At 48.4% G+C, this 19629-nt stretch overlaps 1 protein-coding gene and 1 long non-coding RNA gene across 2 annotated transcripts; one reads left to right on the top strand and one right to left on the bottom strand.

Moving 5' to 3' along the window:
* Positions 1-1035: 1035 nt before the first annotated feature.
* Positions 1036-4511, bottom strand: LOC122370075. Its single transcript, XR_006254510.1, has 3 exons — positions 4432-4511; positions 2851-2968; positions 1036-2453 (listed from the first exon to the last, which is right to left on the bottom strand). It is a non-coding gene; the product is annotated as an uncharacterized LOC122370075 (long non-coding RNA).
* Positions 4512-5360: 849 nt separating this feature from the next.
* LOC122370078 (solute carrier family 22 member 13-like) lies at positions 5361-19590 on the top strand. Its single transcript, XM_043345339.1, has 8 exons — positions 5361-5372; positions 10661-10794; positions 11687-11844; positions 13350-13518; positions 13799-14029; positions 14327-14541; positions 15384-15568; positions 18466-19590. Exons 1-8 carry the CDS (start codon positions 5361-5363, stop codon positions 18679-18681), a joined length of 1320 nt encoding a protein of 439 aa, XP_043201274.1. The 3' UTR covers positions 18682-19590.
* Positions 19591-19629: the final 39 nt, after the last annotated feature.

Genomic DNA, 19629 nt, shown 5'->3' with positions numbered 1-19629 from the left:
TCGGCGTGCGAAATCGAGCGAAAACGGCTAATTTTGGCCGACACGGGTCCAGTTCCCGTGCAATATCTTGGTGACCAGGGGTCCGACCGGCACGGGGAAAACAGCATCGTGTACAGAATTGAACGGGCTATTGAATGGTGTGCAATGCAGAGGATAGCACGCGCCACGTGCACCGGAGAGGGCACTTTTATTTGAAAAATTGCGGCTTTTGAGGGATTTTGGAATTAATTTTATTTTTAGGTGACCGTTAAATGGAGCGAGTTGAATCAACGCCTATTTGCAAGAGAAAGGTACCGCCTCTCATATAAAAATTGTGAAAAGCTGATTGATCCAAATCAAGGTGGTGCAAATCACAGGAGAAAATGGTGTTTGTCAATTTTGTGCCACTTTATTAATCACACGGGGTTTGCTGAATAACCTGATACCTTTGGCAATTGAATATGGTACCATTGTATAGAGCATTCAATTCTGTCCAATATTCACTCTTCATTTTTGCATGATTAGCAACAGTATTCTTAAAAATGTAAATGTTCCAAACCATTACATTGTCATTTTTAGCGAAATTCATCGATGGCCCTCAAAAGACTTCACGCCAGTTTTCGAATCATTCTAAAGTAGAACGCATGATAATACGACACGGGCACCTCGATGCGATGTATCTTTTTGTTTTCTTACAGTGTTTGGCCGTCAAAAAGCAATCGAACGAAATGGATATCTACCAACCAAATCGATACAGACCAACCCAATACCCACGGGTCAAAAAATCCCCCCTTCGCGTTGCGGAGCACGCGGGTAACCCCAAGGCCGTATATTAGGAGGTAAACTCGTCAGGCGGTTTGTTTACATTTGCTCAGCTGACGAAATGACGTCAAAGGTCGTCCACCCTCACGGATCAGGCAGCCGCATGCAGTACAATATGCGGACGTTTTTGGGAATTGAAGACGACTTTAGCGATATTGAACGATTAAATTACGTTATACCAGCTTCTACAAACCTGCAAACCGGTTTATGCTAATGTGGTGCCACAAAAAACAGTGTGGAAGGAGTTTATATTGATGCATTATCGGCTGGAAAAACACCATAACTTCGACCGTAGCCGACTGAGCCAACATTGACCTATGCTTGGTTATGGGTCAGCATAGTTGCCAGAATGTCATAATTTACGCGGATTTGAACAACAACTATAGCATTAGACGTACGATTACGAGGTTTTGCTCACAATAGTTAGGTGTACCGAGCAGAGCATATACCCGGCCGGGGCACCAGCGCCGAAACTGAAGCGTGAACGGTGGCCTGCGACAGGAACGCATATGGCTGCCAGTGATACGGTATGTGGTGGCGCATCGGATGCAGCCCTCCCACTTTCGGTCCAGAACTGGCTGCCATTCGTTGGTCCCAGTCCAGCTGCCTCAATCGGTCCCGGTTTAGACGCCTTTGCCGGCCCCGGTTCAGACGTCTCAGTCTTTCCCGGTCCGGAAGTCTCAACTCAAACTTTATTGAACAATCTTATCGACATTATCTTGGTAGAAAACACAAAACAGTAAGACTAAACAAACGAGCAAACTCAAGCAGCACTTCAAAATGACGATAGGTACACACAAACATCAGCGTGTTTCAGCAGCATCCACGCGTCGCTCCGCGCTGTCTCACAGCACCCCACGGGGTCAAACCACTACGTGGGTTCGTAACACGCTGGCCACAAAACATGGGTTACCCAGGCAGGGACAGCGCATGCAACTCGATCGCAAAACCATTCTTCTGGCATTGCTCTGCGTCTATAAAGGAGAATATCCCGCCCTCATCTACCCTTCAGGACCTGGCCGGGCCCGGGGACACTAACGAGACGCGGACTTTACCCACTCAGCTGAGCAGTGAGCACCCTTTCAGTTTCGACCGGTCCGGGGCCCAGCTCTCGCCACATGACCGAAGGCTACTGTTAGGGTGATGTCCTGTCCTGCTGTTCTTTTGCCGTCCTCCATCAGTCAGCTCCGAACCACCAGCCTCGCTGCCGCGCCGGGGTCCGGAGAAGAAGCTGCGCTGAGACGATCTGGAACCATCAGCCGGGCTGTGAGTCCCCACCGCCATGCAGTTGCTGGGACCGGGGCGGTGCAACCACACTCGCGTCCTGACTGCGCTTATGTGCTTCTCTCCTCGGAACAGAGTCCGGCAGCGCAACCTGACTGACCTGAGCACGCCCCGCGCGAGAAGGCGTCTGGCGTGGCGCGCCGGCCTCGACCATCTGTCACACCGCCTCGGGAATATTCATGATCCAGATCCGATCGAATCGTCAGATTAAAATGTCTCTTGTATGGTAAACACAGATAAAAATCCCTCCTTCTTGAGTCGCAGAAGGTCAGGGAGGCTTGACAGTCTACGGAGGTCGACGACGACGACTGAGAAACGCTCCAGCAGCCGCAGTTGGTCAGCTGCTCAGCAACACTCCGCCAGCGAGACTGAAAACAAAAACCTTCCATGAAATGCAAATTAAGGATGGCTGAAGGATGCATAATACCCAGTAAAACGAATAACTATTCACTATTCAGTAAACAAAAAATGTCACTTCCTTGCTTGGAAAATTGTATTTTAGTCACTAAATGCCATGGCAAAGGAGCTGCCTAAAACGATGAATGTCAGCAACTCGCCAAACAACCTGTGTAAAACAGTTTGTTATTGTATGTGACTCGGTAGACACAACCTTTTGACCTTAGCCTGCACTAAATATGATAGCAAATTAGCCATGCTCCAATTCCATTGTCATTTTCCCCTTTGAATTAGGTAATTGTTTTTGGGAGCTGCCACAACTGCTCAGATAGGCACATTAACATTGCTCACACACACAGATTCACTTACTTGTGAGTTACTGGGTGATGTGTCGTGCCTTGGTCACCAGTCACAGAATAACTGAAGCCTCCTGGAAAAGCGCTGTAGCTGTTGGCGACTGGCGTCACCACAGCTGGTCGGTGGGACACTGTAAACAAGATGCGCGGCAGCGGCAGGCGCTTGTAACGATCGTGGAGGCGCTGGTTGTGTCGGTGATCCGGTATTGTATTAGTGTCTATGGTTCCTGCGACCGGACACGGATGGCTCGCATCCAGAGGCTAATGAATTTTGGCGCGAGGGTTGTGTCGGGTCGAAGGAAGCATGAGCATATCAGTGACGTCATTAGGGACTTGGGGTGGTTGTCTGCGCACAACCTGTACCGGTATCACTCCCTTATGCTCCTGAAGCGGATCATGCTGACAGGCTATCCAGACACATTGTATGGGCTGACAGTGACGCGTGGTGAGCTGCACTCGCGGCAGACGAGGCAAGTACAGCAGCTTCACACCCCGGCCATTCGCACTGAGTCGGGACGGCGGCGTTTCATGTATTCTGTCGTGAAGGAATTCAATGAACTGCCCCATGATATACGTGAGCTAGGCCTGCCCCGCTTCAAGTCGGAGCTGCGCCGGTACCTGCTGAGCGCTCAGGTCACATAGTGCATCGTGTAGTGAACGGAGCATGGTTTGTCACCGAATGTGGTATGTGTGCTACTCCCTGTGTAACCTTGTGTACTGCTGACGTACTACCCGGAATAGCCACGGTGTCCGTGGATGGGTAGCGAACTGTGAAATAAATAAATAAATAAATAAATAAGATGACTTTAAACGCTGCTCCAGGTACTTTGATCATGATCTGTCATAACATAGTTAACATTTCTTCTAATCAAACTAGGGCCTAGGGGAGTTGGAGTGATACTCCTCCATCATACCAATGCGCTAACAAGGATTGAAGAAAACACATGAGCCCTAAAACCAATAAAAAAACGAACACAAAACATACCTACTCATTCATAATTATTATTGCTTAATTTGAAAGGAATCCTGTTCACCAAAAAATATTCAGCAAACCACTCACCAATTGCCTGACACCATAGTGCACACAGAAGTTTGAGGCCTGTGTAGGCTGTGCAATATTATATGTGTAGATCAAGATGAAGTACAGTGAGATGTGAGTCAGTAGGTTTTAAGTTGTAGGTTGGTACCTAGATTGTAGGCTTTAAATTGAAGGTTTTCGGTTAGTAGGTTGTAAGTTTGTAGATTGTCGGTTGGCAGGTTGAAAGTTTTTGGTTAGTAGGTAAGGTTAGGTCAAGTTAGATTTTTTATCTTCACTGTACTTCATCTTCACATTTACCAGCTGTGCGGACTGCAGGCCTGTTGGACCGGATCTTTGTAATGCAAAGCACTGTCTCGCTCATTCTAAAAGTACTGGTTGTCAAACACAGAAGAGAAGCGGATGGCTCCCCCGTGGATGTCCAGATACTTATCAATTATGGCAGCTTACATGAGTTACAGAAGCAATTGCAGCTTCATTTGTCCGTCTAGGCTTTAGACAATTGACCACACTTAAAACAAACAAACATGCAATTTTGTTTGGTATTGGAATACATACCAATATTTCTACATTTACAAAAGTATATGATAATTCTTATTAACTACTTGCTGGTAATAATCAGAAAAAAAAACTCAGAAAATGCCAGACAGAAAAGTATCAAATAACAACTAACAATTGATATCCATTGAAATACACAAATTTGCAAGCAGAAGATTGTAACACGCGCGCAATAAATGTAAAAAAGAGCTAAATTTCTGCTTCAATTCCTTAAAGGGACCCTCCCACCTTAACATTAGTTTTGAGTTGAGATAGCCAAGTTTGCGGCCAGGCTCAGAAACCACCATTTATCCTGGTCGCAACCCCCGCAGCTTTATGGTGTTCAAGAAATTTCTTCCCTTTACTTGCAGGGTGGGACCAGCTTGGTCCCTATCTCTTAACCATTATGGGAATCTGATGACGTCATCAGGCTTTCGAACGTCCGTTAAATGTTTGACTAAAACGTTTTGTAGCACGCGGTGGTATATGCTGCTTTGCGCGCAACAAATGCCGCACTTTCAAATAAAGTCGCTAGGAACAGCGGAGATCCCAAAAAGTAAACAAAAGTAAAAGTCTAATATCTTGAAAACCGGTGAATATTTTTCGATGAAATTTGGTAGATATTCGTTTTTGCTCTTTCTGAACCGAGCGACATCACTTTCATGCCAATTCATTAACTTTTTTGAAGGTGGGAGGGTCCCTTTAAACTACTGTCATAAATCGTAATTTCCAACTAATTCGCTGCTACGCTAGAACTCAAAGACTACAAGTTTTTAGGTATTGTAACCTTTACAACATGTAGAAAATGTCTTATTAAACCATTTGAGACCAAAAACGTTCCACTTCATCCCGTTTTAGTTGAAAAAACAGCAAGGAAAGTGGACGACCTTTGACGTCATTTACCTTCTGATTGGCCCAAAAAGCCTTCCCTATGGCGCAACATAGAAACGATGACCCCCTGGGTAACCCTAGTATTAACTGTTGCGCCGGTACGGCATGCGGTAAATATCTTCCCAACCTTGGGCTGTGAAAATGCAGTTTTATTCACCTCGGTTTTTGGCTACGGACCTCGTGCCTACCGGCACTCGGTCCTCCGCACAAAAACCTCGGTGAATAAAACGCATTTTCCCAGCCCCGGTCGGGAATATATATTGTCAGGCGTATAGTGCTCCGAAGCCTCCGAAGAATGTAAACTAGGGTTGCGGTATTATATTAACATTCTCGTTCCAGTAGAAGTATGATAGATACGCAATTTCCATTTTTCGTCGCTGAATTGGTGCTCCACTCAATGGAAGACGTGCGAAAGGAATTCATTTGAAGGATCCTTTACGACCCTCGGCTGGCCTGCCTGCCTACCTTCTGAGAACACAATGCTGCAAACTGGGGTCACAGTTGGTTCCCTCTAACTGTCTTGTCACGAATACTAAGCATCCATTGTTTTTAGGTCACTTCAGATGCAACAGCGCGGGAGTCTTAGGTAGAAATCGAGTCAAAGTAGGGCACTTCAGTATCCGAGCGGGTTGGCTAGCAAATTTTTGGCTGCTAGTATGTAGTTAGCTGGGCTGTTTGTAACCTGAAGTTTTCAGCTCATAGAGTCCAGGCATGAATCAGATGGCTGTTTAATGATTGGTGCCGTATTGGTGTCATCAAGTGAATCACCCAGTCAGCGACGTCTAATTAAAAATGGGCTGATATTTTATTAGCAAAGGGCGTGTGTGGCGAAAGTGTGAGAAATAATCCATGTTTAAGCACGTATCTATCGTTTCAGTTATACGCGCTGCTACATATATGGGATCAAAACAAACATTCCAATGACATAACGTCGGACTTTATGGCCAATGCAACGAAAGAGCCTATTTATCTGTATCATCTTTCCACATGTAGGTAATGAAAAACAAGCCTCGATTAAGCGAATAATTGAACGCAAAAGGTTATTTTCCTTCCCCATCCTTCTTTCCATCAGCATTTAAAGGTAGTGTGCCAGCTTTCCTGGACCGTATGGAGTTAATGGCCCAGATAAGGAGAACCGGATTTTTAGAACTTATCCATACCTTCAAAACTCATGAAAACGTCTTAAATTCTTCAAATTTTGAGTACCCCAGTGCGAAATTCGCCCCGACGGGTTGTCGGTTGTACCCCAACCACATTTCACACCACCATGAACAATAAATGCACACACTGAAATCGCTATTACCGATAGGCTCATCCAATCAAGTTTCGATAAACCCGTTCATCATCATCTCCTGCGGTTTCGAACACGCCTGTTAGGTGGTGCGGTAGACCGCGCCCAAAGCCAGGGCCCAGATAACGTGAGGTAGCCGAGTCGGGGCAGCGTGCGCTGACCCAAGCCGGGGCCGCGCGTCCTCCCGGTGTCATGTGATAGCCCGGGGCTGCCCGCGGGGATGCGGTAGACCGCGCCCAAAGCTGCGGCCCCGGCTTGGGTCAGCGCACGCTGCCCCGACTCGGCTACCTCACGTTACCGGGGCCCTGGCTTTGGGCGCGGCTTCTGCTCATACTTTGTGGTGCGGTGGTGGTGCGTCGGGCCGCGCGCTCTGACTTCGGCCACGAAAAATGCGTCAGCTGATCATTGTCATTTCTGCCACTTGCGTGTGGTGAAATGGGGTCATAACTTAAGAGACGGCTTTTTCATATCAATTATTTTACATAAAATCATATTTCAAACCATAAATAATGTTCGACAGCCAAATAAAAGAAACAATACCAATACAGGCTTACACTTTAAGGCTCGACATTGTCTTGTCTACGATTAGACAGCTGATAACTCATTCCCGTACGTGGTAACTCTATAATGACCTTTGCTTATTGTCACATGTGCGCCGCATTCGCGATTGTTGCCGACGCCTGTTTGCAGGTCAGCCCACTACAGTTGTTATACATATCGAAAAACCTATAAACTTTTAGGCAAAAAAGGCACTATTCCAGGCCCATTTTTGATTTTTTTTGCGATATTAGGTAAAAACAGAAGCTTCTTATCCTAGGAAAAATAAAATGGGAAATCTTTCAAAGGTGGCACACTACCTTTAACCCTCGCCCTGGCAGGGCATTTTTCATAACACGGCCTGGCAGGGGGGGCCGATGCGACCCCCCCCTCGCGATTGGCTCCTATGGCACCTAGAAACACCAAATTCGGTAGGTAGGTGGGCCCCCTGGAGTTCTCGCCCCTGTGCAAATTTGGTTGCTCTAGGTCAATATTTAGGGGGGTTTTGGGGGGGTATAAATGTAAAAATTTCGCTAAAAACAGGTCAAAAGTTTTTCGCTTATAACTTTTGATCTAATTAAGATAGAGCAAAAAGAAAAGCACCAGTGAACTCAGCGCGTCAAGGCGCGTCGACTGATATACTTTTTAGCTTGCTTAAGCCTACTTAAAGTTTTTCTTAAATTTTAAGTAAACTTAAATTAATAAATTAAGTTAAAGTTAACCAAATTGCATCATATTGCATATCATTCGATTCGGCTGATCGCCAGGAACACAATGGTACCATTTTTCAAGCTCTAGCGTCATTATGTGCCAAGTTATTGGCAAAAACGTCATTTGACCTCAGTTGACCTCATTTGACCTGACCCATGGATAAGTACACCAAACAAAGAAGCACCAAGTGACCTGCTGTTGAGTACTGTGGTTTCAAAGCACAAAAGTGATAGAACGAAGCGGATATATCCAGTATTTTCCGAATTTAGTATTTTCCCATAGGCTTAACATTACGACGTAATGACCTCTAACTGACCTCAGGTCAGTGACCTCAAAAAACCCGAACTATATGTTATACAACTCGGTGAACTTAGCACATCCTGAAAGTTTGAAGGAAATCAGTGCAAAACTGTGAGTTGGACAGGTGCAAAAAGAAATTTGAAATTTGACCATGACCTTGTACCGGTTTTTCTGACCTGGTGACCTGACTTAAGGTCACCCGGACCTGAAATTTTCAGGTCATATGTATAAAGGTTGCCCCATAGGCTGTGCCAAATTTGGCGGCGCTGCGCGCCGCCGTTTTTACGCTATCTTCGAAAAACCTTAGGGGGGTCGCATCGACCCCCCCCCTGCCAGGGCGAGGGTTAAACACTTGGAGCGCAAAAGCGTTACTTAGCGCGAGTGTTGAATAGCGAAAGTGGTTGCCTGCGTGTTATACTGTTCCGCATTGCCTGCGAGCCATGCGGTACAGCCTACCTGCCCAGTACCCAGGTTCGGGCGGCGGCTGTCCGCGCTGCTTGCCAATTTCACGCGGAGTTTAGACGGTCACGGTGGAGATATTTGAGAGAAATGCATCTAGCATTGATCTATGCATATGACAGCACTGCATGGAAAAAATGATCAAATCACACTGATATCAAATATGCATATTCTTTGTCGTTTGATAACATTATATCCCGCTGCTTGCAAGTCAATGGCTGGTTGTGGAGCCATTGACGCCAGTCGATGTCAGTCGTAAGTCAATGTAAGGATGTAACGAGTCATTCAGTGTTAGGCATAGCGGTGCAAACTAAACAATAATTGCTACTATTATCATCATCATCATCATACTTCCCATCATCATCGAGTTTTTATCATCTTCTTCAGTTTCATTTCAGTTTACGTCAATGGGACGGGTGAATGAAATAAAATTGATGAAGTACTCGGCTTCACCATTGGCAGCGGTAGAGCTGCATTGTTTGCATTACCTACATATATTAACGATCATCTTCTAAAATACTATTTTTATTTCCAAAACTGTGTTGAAAAAACACGGGGCCCACGTTTCAGTAGCGGCGGAACACCTGCAATTAACCCGCGCACCGACGGGGGGGCGGATATCCGCCCCCCTGAGGTTTTTCGCAAATAGCGGGAAAACCGCGGCGCGTAGCGCCGCGAAATTTGGTATGACTATAATCTCATCAATTTTACACATGGTGTGCAAGTTTGAACCTCCTACCTTTTAGGGTCAGGTCACCAGGTCACTTTGAATGACCCAACCTCAAGTCACTTTTTTGCAACTTTGTCACCGTGCCAGAGCTACAGTAGATATCGGAGGCCTTTGAAAGTCGCAGGATATTATTAGGTCATTAGTAGCTACAATTTTTATATCTCAGAATTTTGATATCGGTGACCTAAGGTCAGGTCAATTTCGCGACCTCCCCATTATAAGTCAATGGGGGAAAATCAACTCCCTGTTTTTACCACTAAAACGGGTCGGAATGGCCCCATATACCATACATGACTTCATATACGATCAACCTTCACTACATTGAGGTCTGTTTTGCTGTTGGGCAGCTGTGAGGTCATGTGACGTCATCAAAGGTCACCAAAGGTTTTTGGCCAATAACTCCGTACAGGAACAAGATACAGACGCGTGGATGGTCTCATTGTGTTCAGCTCGTCAAGACGCATCGAATGATATACATGATGACCTCGAGGTCACGTGACCTGAGGTCAACCTTTGACCTTGACCTTTCGAGGTCAACATATATATCATTCGATGCGGATTGATGAGAGGATCACGATGATGCCCTTAGTTTGTTCCTATCTTGACTAATTCGAAAGTTATTCGAGAAAAACTCTCCATATCTAGCGCCGCCATTTTGACTTTTTCGACCCCTGTGACGTCATCTTTGACCTGACCTGAAAATGACCTTAGTAAAAATTGTAAATTTTGGCCGTGCGTATCCGATGCCGTTTACCGCTTGTCGCTATCTTGCTTCGTTCTCGAGATCTCAGGGGGGGCGGTCATCCGCCCCCCCCCCGTCGGTGCGAAGTTGGCGCAGACCCCCGTCGGTGCGCGGGTTAAGGGGGGGCACTGGCACTGACGACTTTTGGTCCCATTCTTTTCATGCAACGCCCATAGGGCTGATGTTAAAATGGAAAAATAAAAGGGGCACGGTGCCCCGGTGCCACCCCCGTTCCGCCACCTATGCCACGTTTTGCCTTAGGTAATGTGCATGTGCCGTATTTAAATATGTGAATAGAGGATATAACACTGTACCAATATCCGAGGATATTGGTGGCCTCTTACTGGGATATTCTTTTTCCAACTAGATCTCAAATGAGTAGCGCCAGCCCGCCTTCCCAATGACTTGTCCGTTTCCTACACCTGCTTGTCACCTTACCCACAACTTACCCAAACCCCTCCTATACCATCCGCCACATCTGTTCAGCCACTGCCTCCCATCCCCCTCCCTCCGCCCCCCCCCCCCCCCCCCACCGCCCAGCCCATTGCACCCTGCCCTCCGGCCGGCCTCTCGGCCCGGCCGCCGCCAGCCGTTGCTGGCACACTGTACTCCTTTGCAGAACGACTGGGTGTGCCGCGACGCATGGCGTCCGTTCACTGTGAACGCCATCTTCTGGGCAGGCAACATCGTGGGCTCGTGGTTCTGGGGCATTCTCAGCGATAGGTGAGAGCCCTCACCTGTGAGTATGCGCCCTGTGAGTATGCGCGTGTGTTCTGTTTGGATATCGGGGGTGCTTTTGTGACATGCTTTTACCTTCCCATCGATGACTGGACAGTGGCACCCTATGGTGCTCTCCTCTGTTTATTAACTGGTAATATGCTCCTGTGAACACCACGAGAAACTTAACTAGTTTTTACCACCCACCTGACATATGTTATGCTGGGAACTACGCCCAATGTCTTACAAAGTTCTCCTGTATGAATTATGTGGCAAAGTTTCAGTATGGATACATTGCAAAGCAGATGCAAAGCTGAAAAAAATATGTTGATACATATCCAACAAAAAAAGCTTGCAGCATCGTAAATCAGCTGCTTGTTTTTGGTTTCGATAAAAGGTTTCTTTTGTCGTCAGAAGATGGACATTACAACAACAAAAAAGGTTTTACAGCGTATCGTAAATAGCACTCTCTTTTACGACATGCCAGATAAGAGACGCTTGCTTTTGTTGATTTGTGCCTTCTAACAGCTTGTTCATATTGAGGATTATCAAAAGTTTAGGCCATACATGCACTTTTATGTCGCAGCTTATTCATAACCAGAAACAAGAGCTCGCTATAGTAACAAAGCTTGTACGAAAAAAGGAAAACGTACAGCGACATGGTCAATATATGTACATCTGACCTACGACTAAAAACTAACTAAGAAAAACTCTCTAAGTTTCCATGAAACAAGTTCCTGGTTTATTGCATGCGATTGCTACAAGACATTCTATTCAAGAAGCCCAAAATTACAACACACTCCTTCCTAGAAGTGAATTACGTCTTTAATCAGTAATGAGACGTTACCCCATTTCAGCAATATTCAAAGTTATTGACGTGCCTGTGTTCTGCCGGCAGACTGGGCCGCCGTCCGGCGACGCTGGCGTCGTTTCTGGTGTACGCGGCGGGCGGCGCGCTAACTCTCGTGCAGCCGTCCAGCTTCGTAGCCATCCTGCTGGTCCGCTTCCTGGTGGGCTCGGCGCACAACACCGTCAGCCACCTGCCCTACGTGCTGGGTAAGGACGCAGCACCACGCGACACAACACAACACAACACAACACAGCACATCACAGCACAACATAACACAACACCACACAACACAACACAACACAACACAACACAACACAACACCATACAACACAACACCGTCAGCCACCTGCCCTACGTGCTGGGTAAGGACGCAGCACCACGCGACACAACACAACACAACACAACACAACACAACACAACACAACACAACACAACACAACACAACACAACACAACACAACACAACACAACACAACACAACACAATACAACCCCACACAACACAACACAACCCCATACAACACAACACAACACAACACAACACAACACAACACAACACAACACAACACAACACAACACAACACAACACAACACCGTCAGCCACCTGCCCTACGTGCTGGGTAAGGACACAAGCTTCACCGCCCTCAGTCTTATTGGCCTTCAGGCCTGTGGATTGTGGAATGTTGATTTTGCAATAATGTTGTTTCGTTTCTTAACCCTCGCCGGCACAGGCCATTTTGCGTCCTTCGACGGCACAGGGGGGGGGGGGGTTGGTACGACCCCCCCTCGCGTTTGGCCCCTGATCGAGCTAGAGCTTCGCGGAAAAAACGAGCGTGTTGCCCGTCACGAGACGAAGCCGATGATACCCAATTTTAAGGTCCTAGGTCATCGGGTGACCTTCCAGGTCAGGTCAATGACCCGAAAACCGGGAAAATCGGGACCTGTTAGAAGGTCGTAAATTGTGGCTGTTATGTGGTTTTCCGGGGTGCTGATCACGAATATCGTGTTAGTTTTGATCAGCGATGATGTCTTTAAGCATTTAGACCAGGTCGGGTCAGGTCAGGTCAGGTCAACCGGTAGGGGTTGTGACGGGTATTCGTAATACGTGTCAGCCGCCTCTGGCAGCTTCGTAACATGTTACGAAGGCACCAAAACTACTTCGTAAATGTTCAAATGGTCGCCAAATTCGAATTCAGCTCCAAAAACTAGCCTAGAAACATGTAAAACTCGAAAAGGTGAACCGAGGTCACCCGAGGTCACCAAAGGTCAATGACCTGACCTGACCTTCAGATGACCTTGACACCCACCCTAATGTATGGGAGCGACATCAGATCACATGTTTGAACGTTTGAAACCACAAAAAGCCTGCAAACACGCGGCTAATGTTAGCCGACATACGCCGAATCGCGATTCCGGCCAAACATGGTCTCGGAAAAGAGGTCACAGGTCAAAGGACATTGGGGTCAGGGTCATGAAATTTTTAGAGTAGGTGTAAAATTGATCAATGCGAGGGTACTGAAAGTTTCGTCGCGATCGACCGCTTTTTACGCGAGTTATTCGCGAAAAACCTTAGGGGGGTGCATCAACCCCCCCCCCCCCTGTGCCGGCGAGGGTTAAACAATGGATAGTTAGGTCCCGTGTTGACTGAAAATAAAGTACATGTGGATGCTTTTCCGATATAAAAACTGTTAAATCCCCTCTCTCCGGTTTCAGTGATTGAGTACTGCGGCTCGGCGTACCGCACGTACCCGTTGATGTTGCTGATCGCCTCCTGGGGCCTGGGCGGCCTGCTGCTGCCCTGGATCGCGTACGCCATCTGGAACTGGAGGATCCTGGTAGTGGTCACCAGCGCGCCGCTGCTGCTCGCCCTCGCCCTCTACCGGTGAGCGAGCGACGGACGGTCGGCGAGTCGACCTCGCGACTCGACCTCGGAGCAGATTTTATTTATTTCCATGCGTAATTACTGCTGATCCGTTAAAAAATGGTAAACGGACGTTTCAATCGTTAGCAAGCAGCACATGATTAATCCTGGAATTTTTTAGGAGTCGTTCTCTTGCGATGTTCAATTTATTTAATGAAAAAATGCGAATATTTGCTCCTGGACTATTATACCACGGTAAATTTTTGCCAGCGGTGGGATTTGAACCCGCGCTGTCCTCCAGGTATATTCCCGAGTCGGCCTCCTGGCTGATGGTGAACGGCCGCGGAGACGAGGCCCGCGAGGTGCTGCAGTTCGTCGCCTCCGTTAACGGCCGACAGCTGGACGAGGCCGTCTTCTGTGAGGTGATGGTCGAGAAGCGCGAGGGCGAGCCCGAGCAGCCCACTGAGAGCCTGCTGCACGTGTGGAAACACCCGCGGCTCATGAAGAACCTGGCGCTGGTGACGCTACTATGGTGAGCGAGGCTCGACGGAGGTTATCGGGGGTCGGGGGGTGGTATTCTTACTGTGAGGTGAAAGTGGTGATGTTTGGTAGATGCTGCTGTAGCTGCGATAACGAGACGTGTGCTGCTGGGGAGTGAGTCACGTTTGTCTTAACCTGTTGTGTCTCCCTTGTAATTTTACGAGTTTGTTTGATTCCATCGGTGATTTAGTGATGAGACAAGGATGCCCATGGGATGTTACCTATAAGAAATTGTGTGGCGGACACAACCTTTGCTGCTATTCATCTGACATCCTCCCCGGGTCCGCAGGATGCTGTCGAACGTGTGTTTCTACGGACACAGCCAGAACTCGGGTAACCTGGGCAGCTCTGTGTTCGTCTCGTTCTCCCTGGGCGGCGGAGTGGAGGTGGCCGCCGCGCTCCTGGTGCCGCCGCTGCTGCAGCGCTTCGGCAGGCGCTGGCCCATGGTGACCTTCCTGGTGACCTCAGGGCTCTGCGGCGTGGCCTACGCCGTGGTCGGAAACGGTGAGTGAATAGAGGACGGGATGGGACGCTGTGCTGGGAAACGGGGGAGACGGCGTGGGACGGGATAAGGCGCCGTGGGCCCGTGGTGGGCAATAGTAAGCGGATCGGACAGAGTGCGGGTAATATATATGAAGCGGTGAATGCCAAAAGAGAAGCACTAAATTGCAGACAAGAAGAGCGAAAGACATAAGGGAAGGAGAATAGCGTAAATGAATTAACTCAGAGCTCCCTTGTTTGTTCAATGGATGGTTCATTCATTTCCATGCACCCTCCCCCCCCCCCCCCCCCTCAATGCCCATGATTTTAGATCACCGCCTTACCTTCTTCGTGATTCGCTTGCTGCGTGAATGTACAAACGAAAACCTTTTGAGTATAAGTCACAGTCATGGGCGATGCCAATTCACCGGAGCATTCACCGTCATCACCCGTTTGTCTCCCGACATTCACTGACCCCGTGTACCGCTTCTCTGCACAGCGCTGTCTACGGGCCCTAGCCCCTAACTGTCCCGTGCCTTTATACACACGCTGGCCTCAGGCGGCCGGCTGCGGGCTGGCGCTGGAATGTCAGCACTCTCTAACTCCGAGCCTTTGTGCACAGCGCTGGCGACGGGCCCTAACTGACCCCGTGTCCCCCCCCCCCCTGCACAGCGCTGGCCACGGGCGGCCGGCTGGCGCTGGCATGTCAGCACTCTCTAACTCTGAGCCTTTGTGCACAGCGCTGGCCACGGCCCTAACTGACCCTGTGTCCCCCCCCCCCCCCTGCACAGCGCTGGCCACGGGTGGCCGGCTGCGGGCTGGCGCTGGCATGTCAGCACTCTCTAACTCCGAGCCTTTGTGCACAGCGCTGGCCACGGGCGGCCGGCTGGCGCTGGCGCTGGCCGGCCGGATGCTCATTATGGGCGCCTACAGCACCTGTCTGCAGTACGGACCGGAGCTGTTCCCCACGGTGATACGAGGGCAGAGCCTGGCGCTCTACGAGACCATGGGCGGCATCGCCATCTTCATCAGCCCGTCCATCGTCTACCTGGTCAGTGTGGATCGGAACTCGGAGTTGGAAGTGGAACGTCTTAACCCTAGAACGCCTAGGGGGGGGGGGTTGTATCAACCCCCCCCCCCCCTGAGGTTTTTTCGAAGTTCTGGGGCAACCTTTGCGCATCTTTTGCCGAAAAAAAATTGATCGGGTCATGTCAGGTCACGGAGTTATGACGTCATAAGAGGTTCAGCCTCCGGCCGACAGTTACCAAACGTGTGCGCCGAATCCCTAGGTTTTCTGCCGGTGATACCCACATTGTTTGATGGATCATGATGAAACTTCCCATGCATGTTGGGGCAAGCATTGGCTATCTTGTGGTGCAAGAAAATTGACCGGGTCAGGTCAGGTCACGGAGCTATGACGTCACAAGAGGAACAGCGTCCGGTACTATTTTTGAAAAGCGCCCGAACCACTATTTTGCTAATTCTTGTCACCTCAATGGGAATATGCAGCAATATTAGCTTCTATAGGGAGCAAATGGACTTCCCAAATCCAAAAATACAATCAGATTTCAAAAATTTAAATTTTGATTTTTTGAATTTCTGCCGCCGACTGTCACCTTGCCGACTTCCGGCGCTCCCAACGCGCCATTTTTAGAGCTAGGGAAACGAAATACATACCAAACGATAGAGAATTGATCAAGGAACACGATAGTGAAGGTTTCAAGTCGATATTTCCCACCGTTTTGCCGCAATCGCCGCGGAAAGTTGAAAAAGTTTGATTTTTTCGGAAAATTTGACCTTTGACCGGTCATAAGTAGGTCAAATGTTGACCTAGGACCAAAAAATATACCACCAATCGCGAGATCTCGTTGAGAGCAATCCGTTGGTTTTTTCCGCTAAGCTCTACGACCTTCCGTTTCGAAACGCCAGGGGGGGTCGTAACAACCCCCCCCCCCCCTGGTCGTTCGTGTTATGAGAAATGGCCTGGTCGTGCGAGGGTTAAGTTATGGCCATTCGGGACAGTCGGACAGACAGGGTGTTCTGTACTTATATCGGACTTATCTGGTAGCATGACTTACGCATCCACGATAACGACTAAGATAAAAATATTTCATTAACCCGCGCGGGGCTGGGGTCTCCAGCCGAACGCGCGGGGCTGGGGGGGGGGGTAAATTTTACCCCCCCCCCCCCCCCTGTTATCTCCCGAACTAATGGTCCGATTTGGAAAATTCAAACGCCAATCGAAAGCTCTCATCACGAACTACTAAAAACATGTACTTAATTTAAAGTTTGAGGTCAAGGTCAAGGTCAGGTCAAGGGTACAAATTGCAAGTTTCTACAGTATCGGCCTTGCACCGTAGTTGCCGAAGAATGGAGTCATGGACTGAGACTGATCGCCCAAAACGTGTTCTTAGGCTACCAAGACAATATTCGTTGCATACAATATCATTCAGAGGTCAAGGTCAAGGTCAGGTCAGGTCAGGTCAGGTCACCAAAAAACAAAATATAGAAAAGGGCATGTGCGACACATGTTTAATGGGTCATTTTACTCATAGAATTCAATAGGCACACTCAATAAGTGATATGGACCACCTCTGGATGAATTTCAGGTCGAGGTCAGGTCAAGGTCAGGTCTAGTGAGGTCAAATTTTGAAGTTGGTTGTTAAGGCCTAAAAAGGTGTCTATCTGATGCAGTTTTTCACGGCGAATCGAATGGTGCTATTTTTGTTTTCGTACGAGGTCTAGAACTTCCAAAAAAGTCATTTTTCAAAAAAATTGTGTGTCGTGACGTCATAAAATTTTGAATAACTCCCACATTTTTGAACCGATTCTTCTAAAATTTGGTATGTAGGTGCACATAGACCACTTCTCTGACATATATTCCGGTTTTTTTTGATAGACTCAAAATTTTGGATTTTATAATGATTTTCCCAAAAAAGTCAGTTTTTTGAAAAAAAAAATTAGGCCAAAATCCAAAATTTTCAAAAAACCGAGATAGCCATTTGATAGACAAAGTAAAATTACGTATAACCTTTTTGTTACGTCTTGATTCCTTTAAAAATGAAGATGTTAGCGGCGTTTGAACTTTTGCCGTTTTTGAGGCGAAAATGGCGAACATGACGTCACTAAAACGTTAATTTCTCAAAAATTTTCCGACGGATTTCGCTCACATTTTCAGGAAACGTGTCAAATTGATGTAAGAAAAGGTACGTAAAGTTTGGCGGCGCTGCGCGCCACCGTTTTTGAGATATCGCAAAAATTCGCGAGGGGGGTAAAATTTACCCCCCCCCCCCCCAGCCCCGCGCGGGTTAAGATACAATGTTTCGACTACGATAGAATGTTTCATTCATTCATCATTACGTTCGGCAATCTCCTTCAATCGCCGTTTGACCTGATTACAAGAACCCTGGGGATACACCTCTCCGTGCTTCTATCCTCAGGATACAGAAATCCTTCTCCTCCACGCCGCAACCCCACTCCGGGCTGGACAGGCACCTTTATCTCATGCGGGCTGCTCCCTTGGAGCGGCACCGCTGCTCCCGAGGGAGCGCACCCCGTAGCCGGGTGCAGAGAGTGCTTGGGGGGCTGATCGGCCTGTCCATTCGGACGGGCTCAGCCCCGGCGACTCTCTAGGGTGTCTGCCCAGACCAATGTCTCCCCCTAATTCCTATCATCCTTCCGGCTCTGCAATGGTCTTGTCAGACCGAAAGGGCCTAACCCAACAAAACAAAACCTGGGGATAAGTCCCTGGGGATAAGCGAACCATGATCCTGTATTACGATACGCCCGATCACCTGACCGTTCACCTACCCACAGATAACCCTGTGACCCTCTCTAACCCGTTTTGAGCACCAAACGACGCCTTGTGACCCTCTGACTCTCCCCTACCCGTCTATTTTCCAGCGCCAGACGATGCCCTCTGACCCTCCCCCTCCCCCTATTTTTCAGCACCAGACAACACCCGGCCTGCCGCTGCTGATAATCGGCGCGCTATCGCTGGTAGCCGGTTCGATCACCACCCTTCTACCGGAGACCGGCGGCGGTCACCTGCCTCAGACCCTGGCCGACGGCGACCAGCTCGGCGCCGGGCAGGGACTCTTCGACGCCTGCAGAAAACCCAGGAGCTACACAGAGGACGACTGCAGTGGGGATGTGAAGGTCTAGGCGCGTTCTCTGCGGAGGGGACTGGGGATGTGAAGGTTTAGGCATGCGTTCCGCGAAAGGGGATGGGAAGGTCTAGGCACTTTCTCTTCTCTGCGCGTTCTCTGCGCAGGGGATGTGAAAGTCTAGGCGCGTTCTCTGCAGAGGGGATGAGGGTTAGGCGCGTTCTGCGGAGGGGATGTGAAGGTCTAGACGCGTTCTCTGCGAAGGGGATGTGAAGGTTTAGGCGCGTTCTCTGCGCTGTTGCGATGTGTGAGGTCGGCTGATTGTTTGGTTGTCTGATTCGAGAGGAGGTAGGGTGGTGAGCAGTGCGCACTGAAATATGCTGAGACGGAGACTTGGCGAACCGTGCGAAACTGCGAGCTGTAAGCTCTCAACATTCCCGAGTTTGTTGCTTTGTTGATGGGGCCGTTGAATGGTCAGTAAGTTCCCATGAACTGCCAGGCTAGTGAACTGCCAGGCTAGTGAACTGCCAGGATGCCTCGTCCGTGTGATGATCTGGAAAAAAGAACGGCAGAAGAACCTAAACGCTACTTCTACAGGAGTCCCAAACTTATCCCCGTGTTGGAAACGTATTACTGTTACTTATTGTAATGTGTTACAGATGTGTTGAATGTTTATTACATTAACATATTCACTGTTGTTGACGTGAAGGGCATTTATCCGTCCAAGCTGGGCCGATAGTCAAACTTTGGGCCTGCTCATCGTGCTTATTTGTCTCGTCATTCATAAGGTGTGAGCCACATATGCTAAATGTCCTACGGGCGTCATTCTGACCTTCTGCTCAGAGACTGTAGCCCATTACTTTGTTCATGAATATCATTTGCTCACTTGTCGAGTTATAAGTAAAGTAGTTCAATCACCTCCATAAGGGGTCGTGTCTTTTGACAAATACAACGCCAAGAAGCGCTTTCATATAAATATTTCCTAGAATCGAATGGACACCACCAC

This window comes from Amphibalanus amphitrite, unplaced genomic scaffold, assembly GCF_019059575.1.
Source record: "Amphibalanus amphitrite isolate SeventyFive unplaced genomic scaffold, NRLGWU_Aamphi_draft 001095F_arrow, whole genome shotgun sequence".
Taxonomy (NCBI): Eukaryota; Metazoa; Arthropoda; class Thecostraca; order Balanomorpha; family Balanidae; genus Amphibalanus; species Amphibalanus amphitrite.
This window is presented reverse-complemented; position numbering and strand designations above follow the sequence as displayed.

Excerpts from the sequence above, each read along its gene's own strand:
- LOC122370078 (XM_043345339.1), top strand. Across the intron at positions 10,795-11,686 it reads TGGGGCATTCTCAGCGATAG|ACTGGGCCGCCGTCCGGCGA; the intron begins GTGAGAGCCCTC and ends TTCTGCCGGCAG. Across the intron at positions 11,845-13,349 it reads CCACCTGCCCTACGTGCTGG|TGATTGAGTACTGCGGCTCG; the intron begins GTAAGGACGCAG and ends CTCCGGTTTCAG.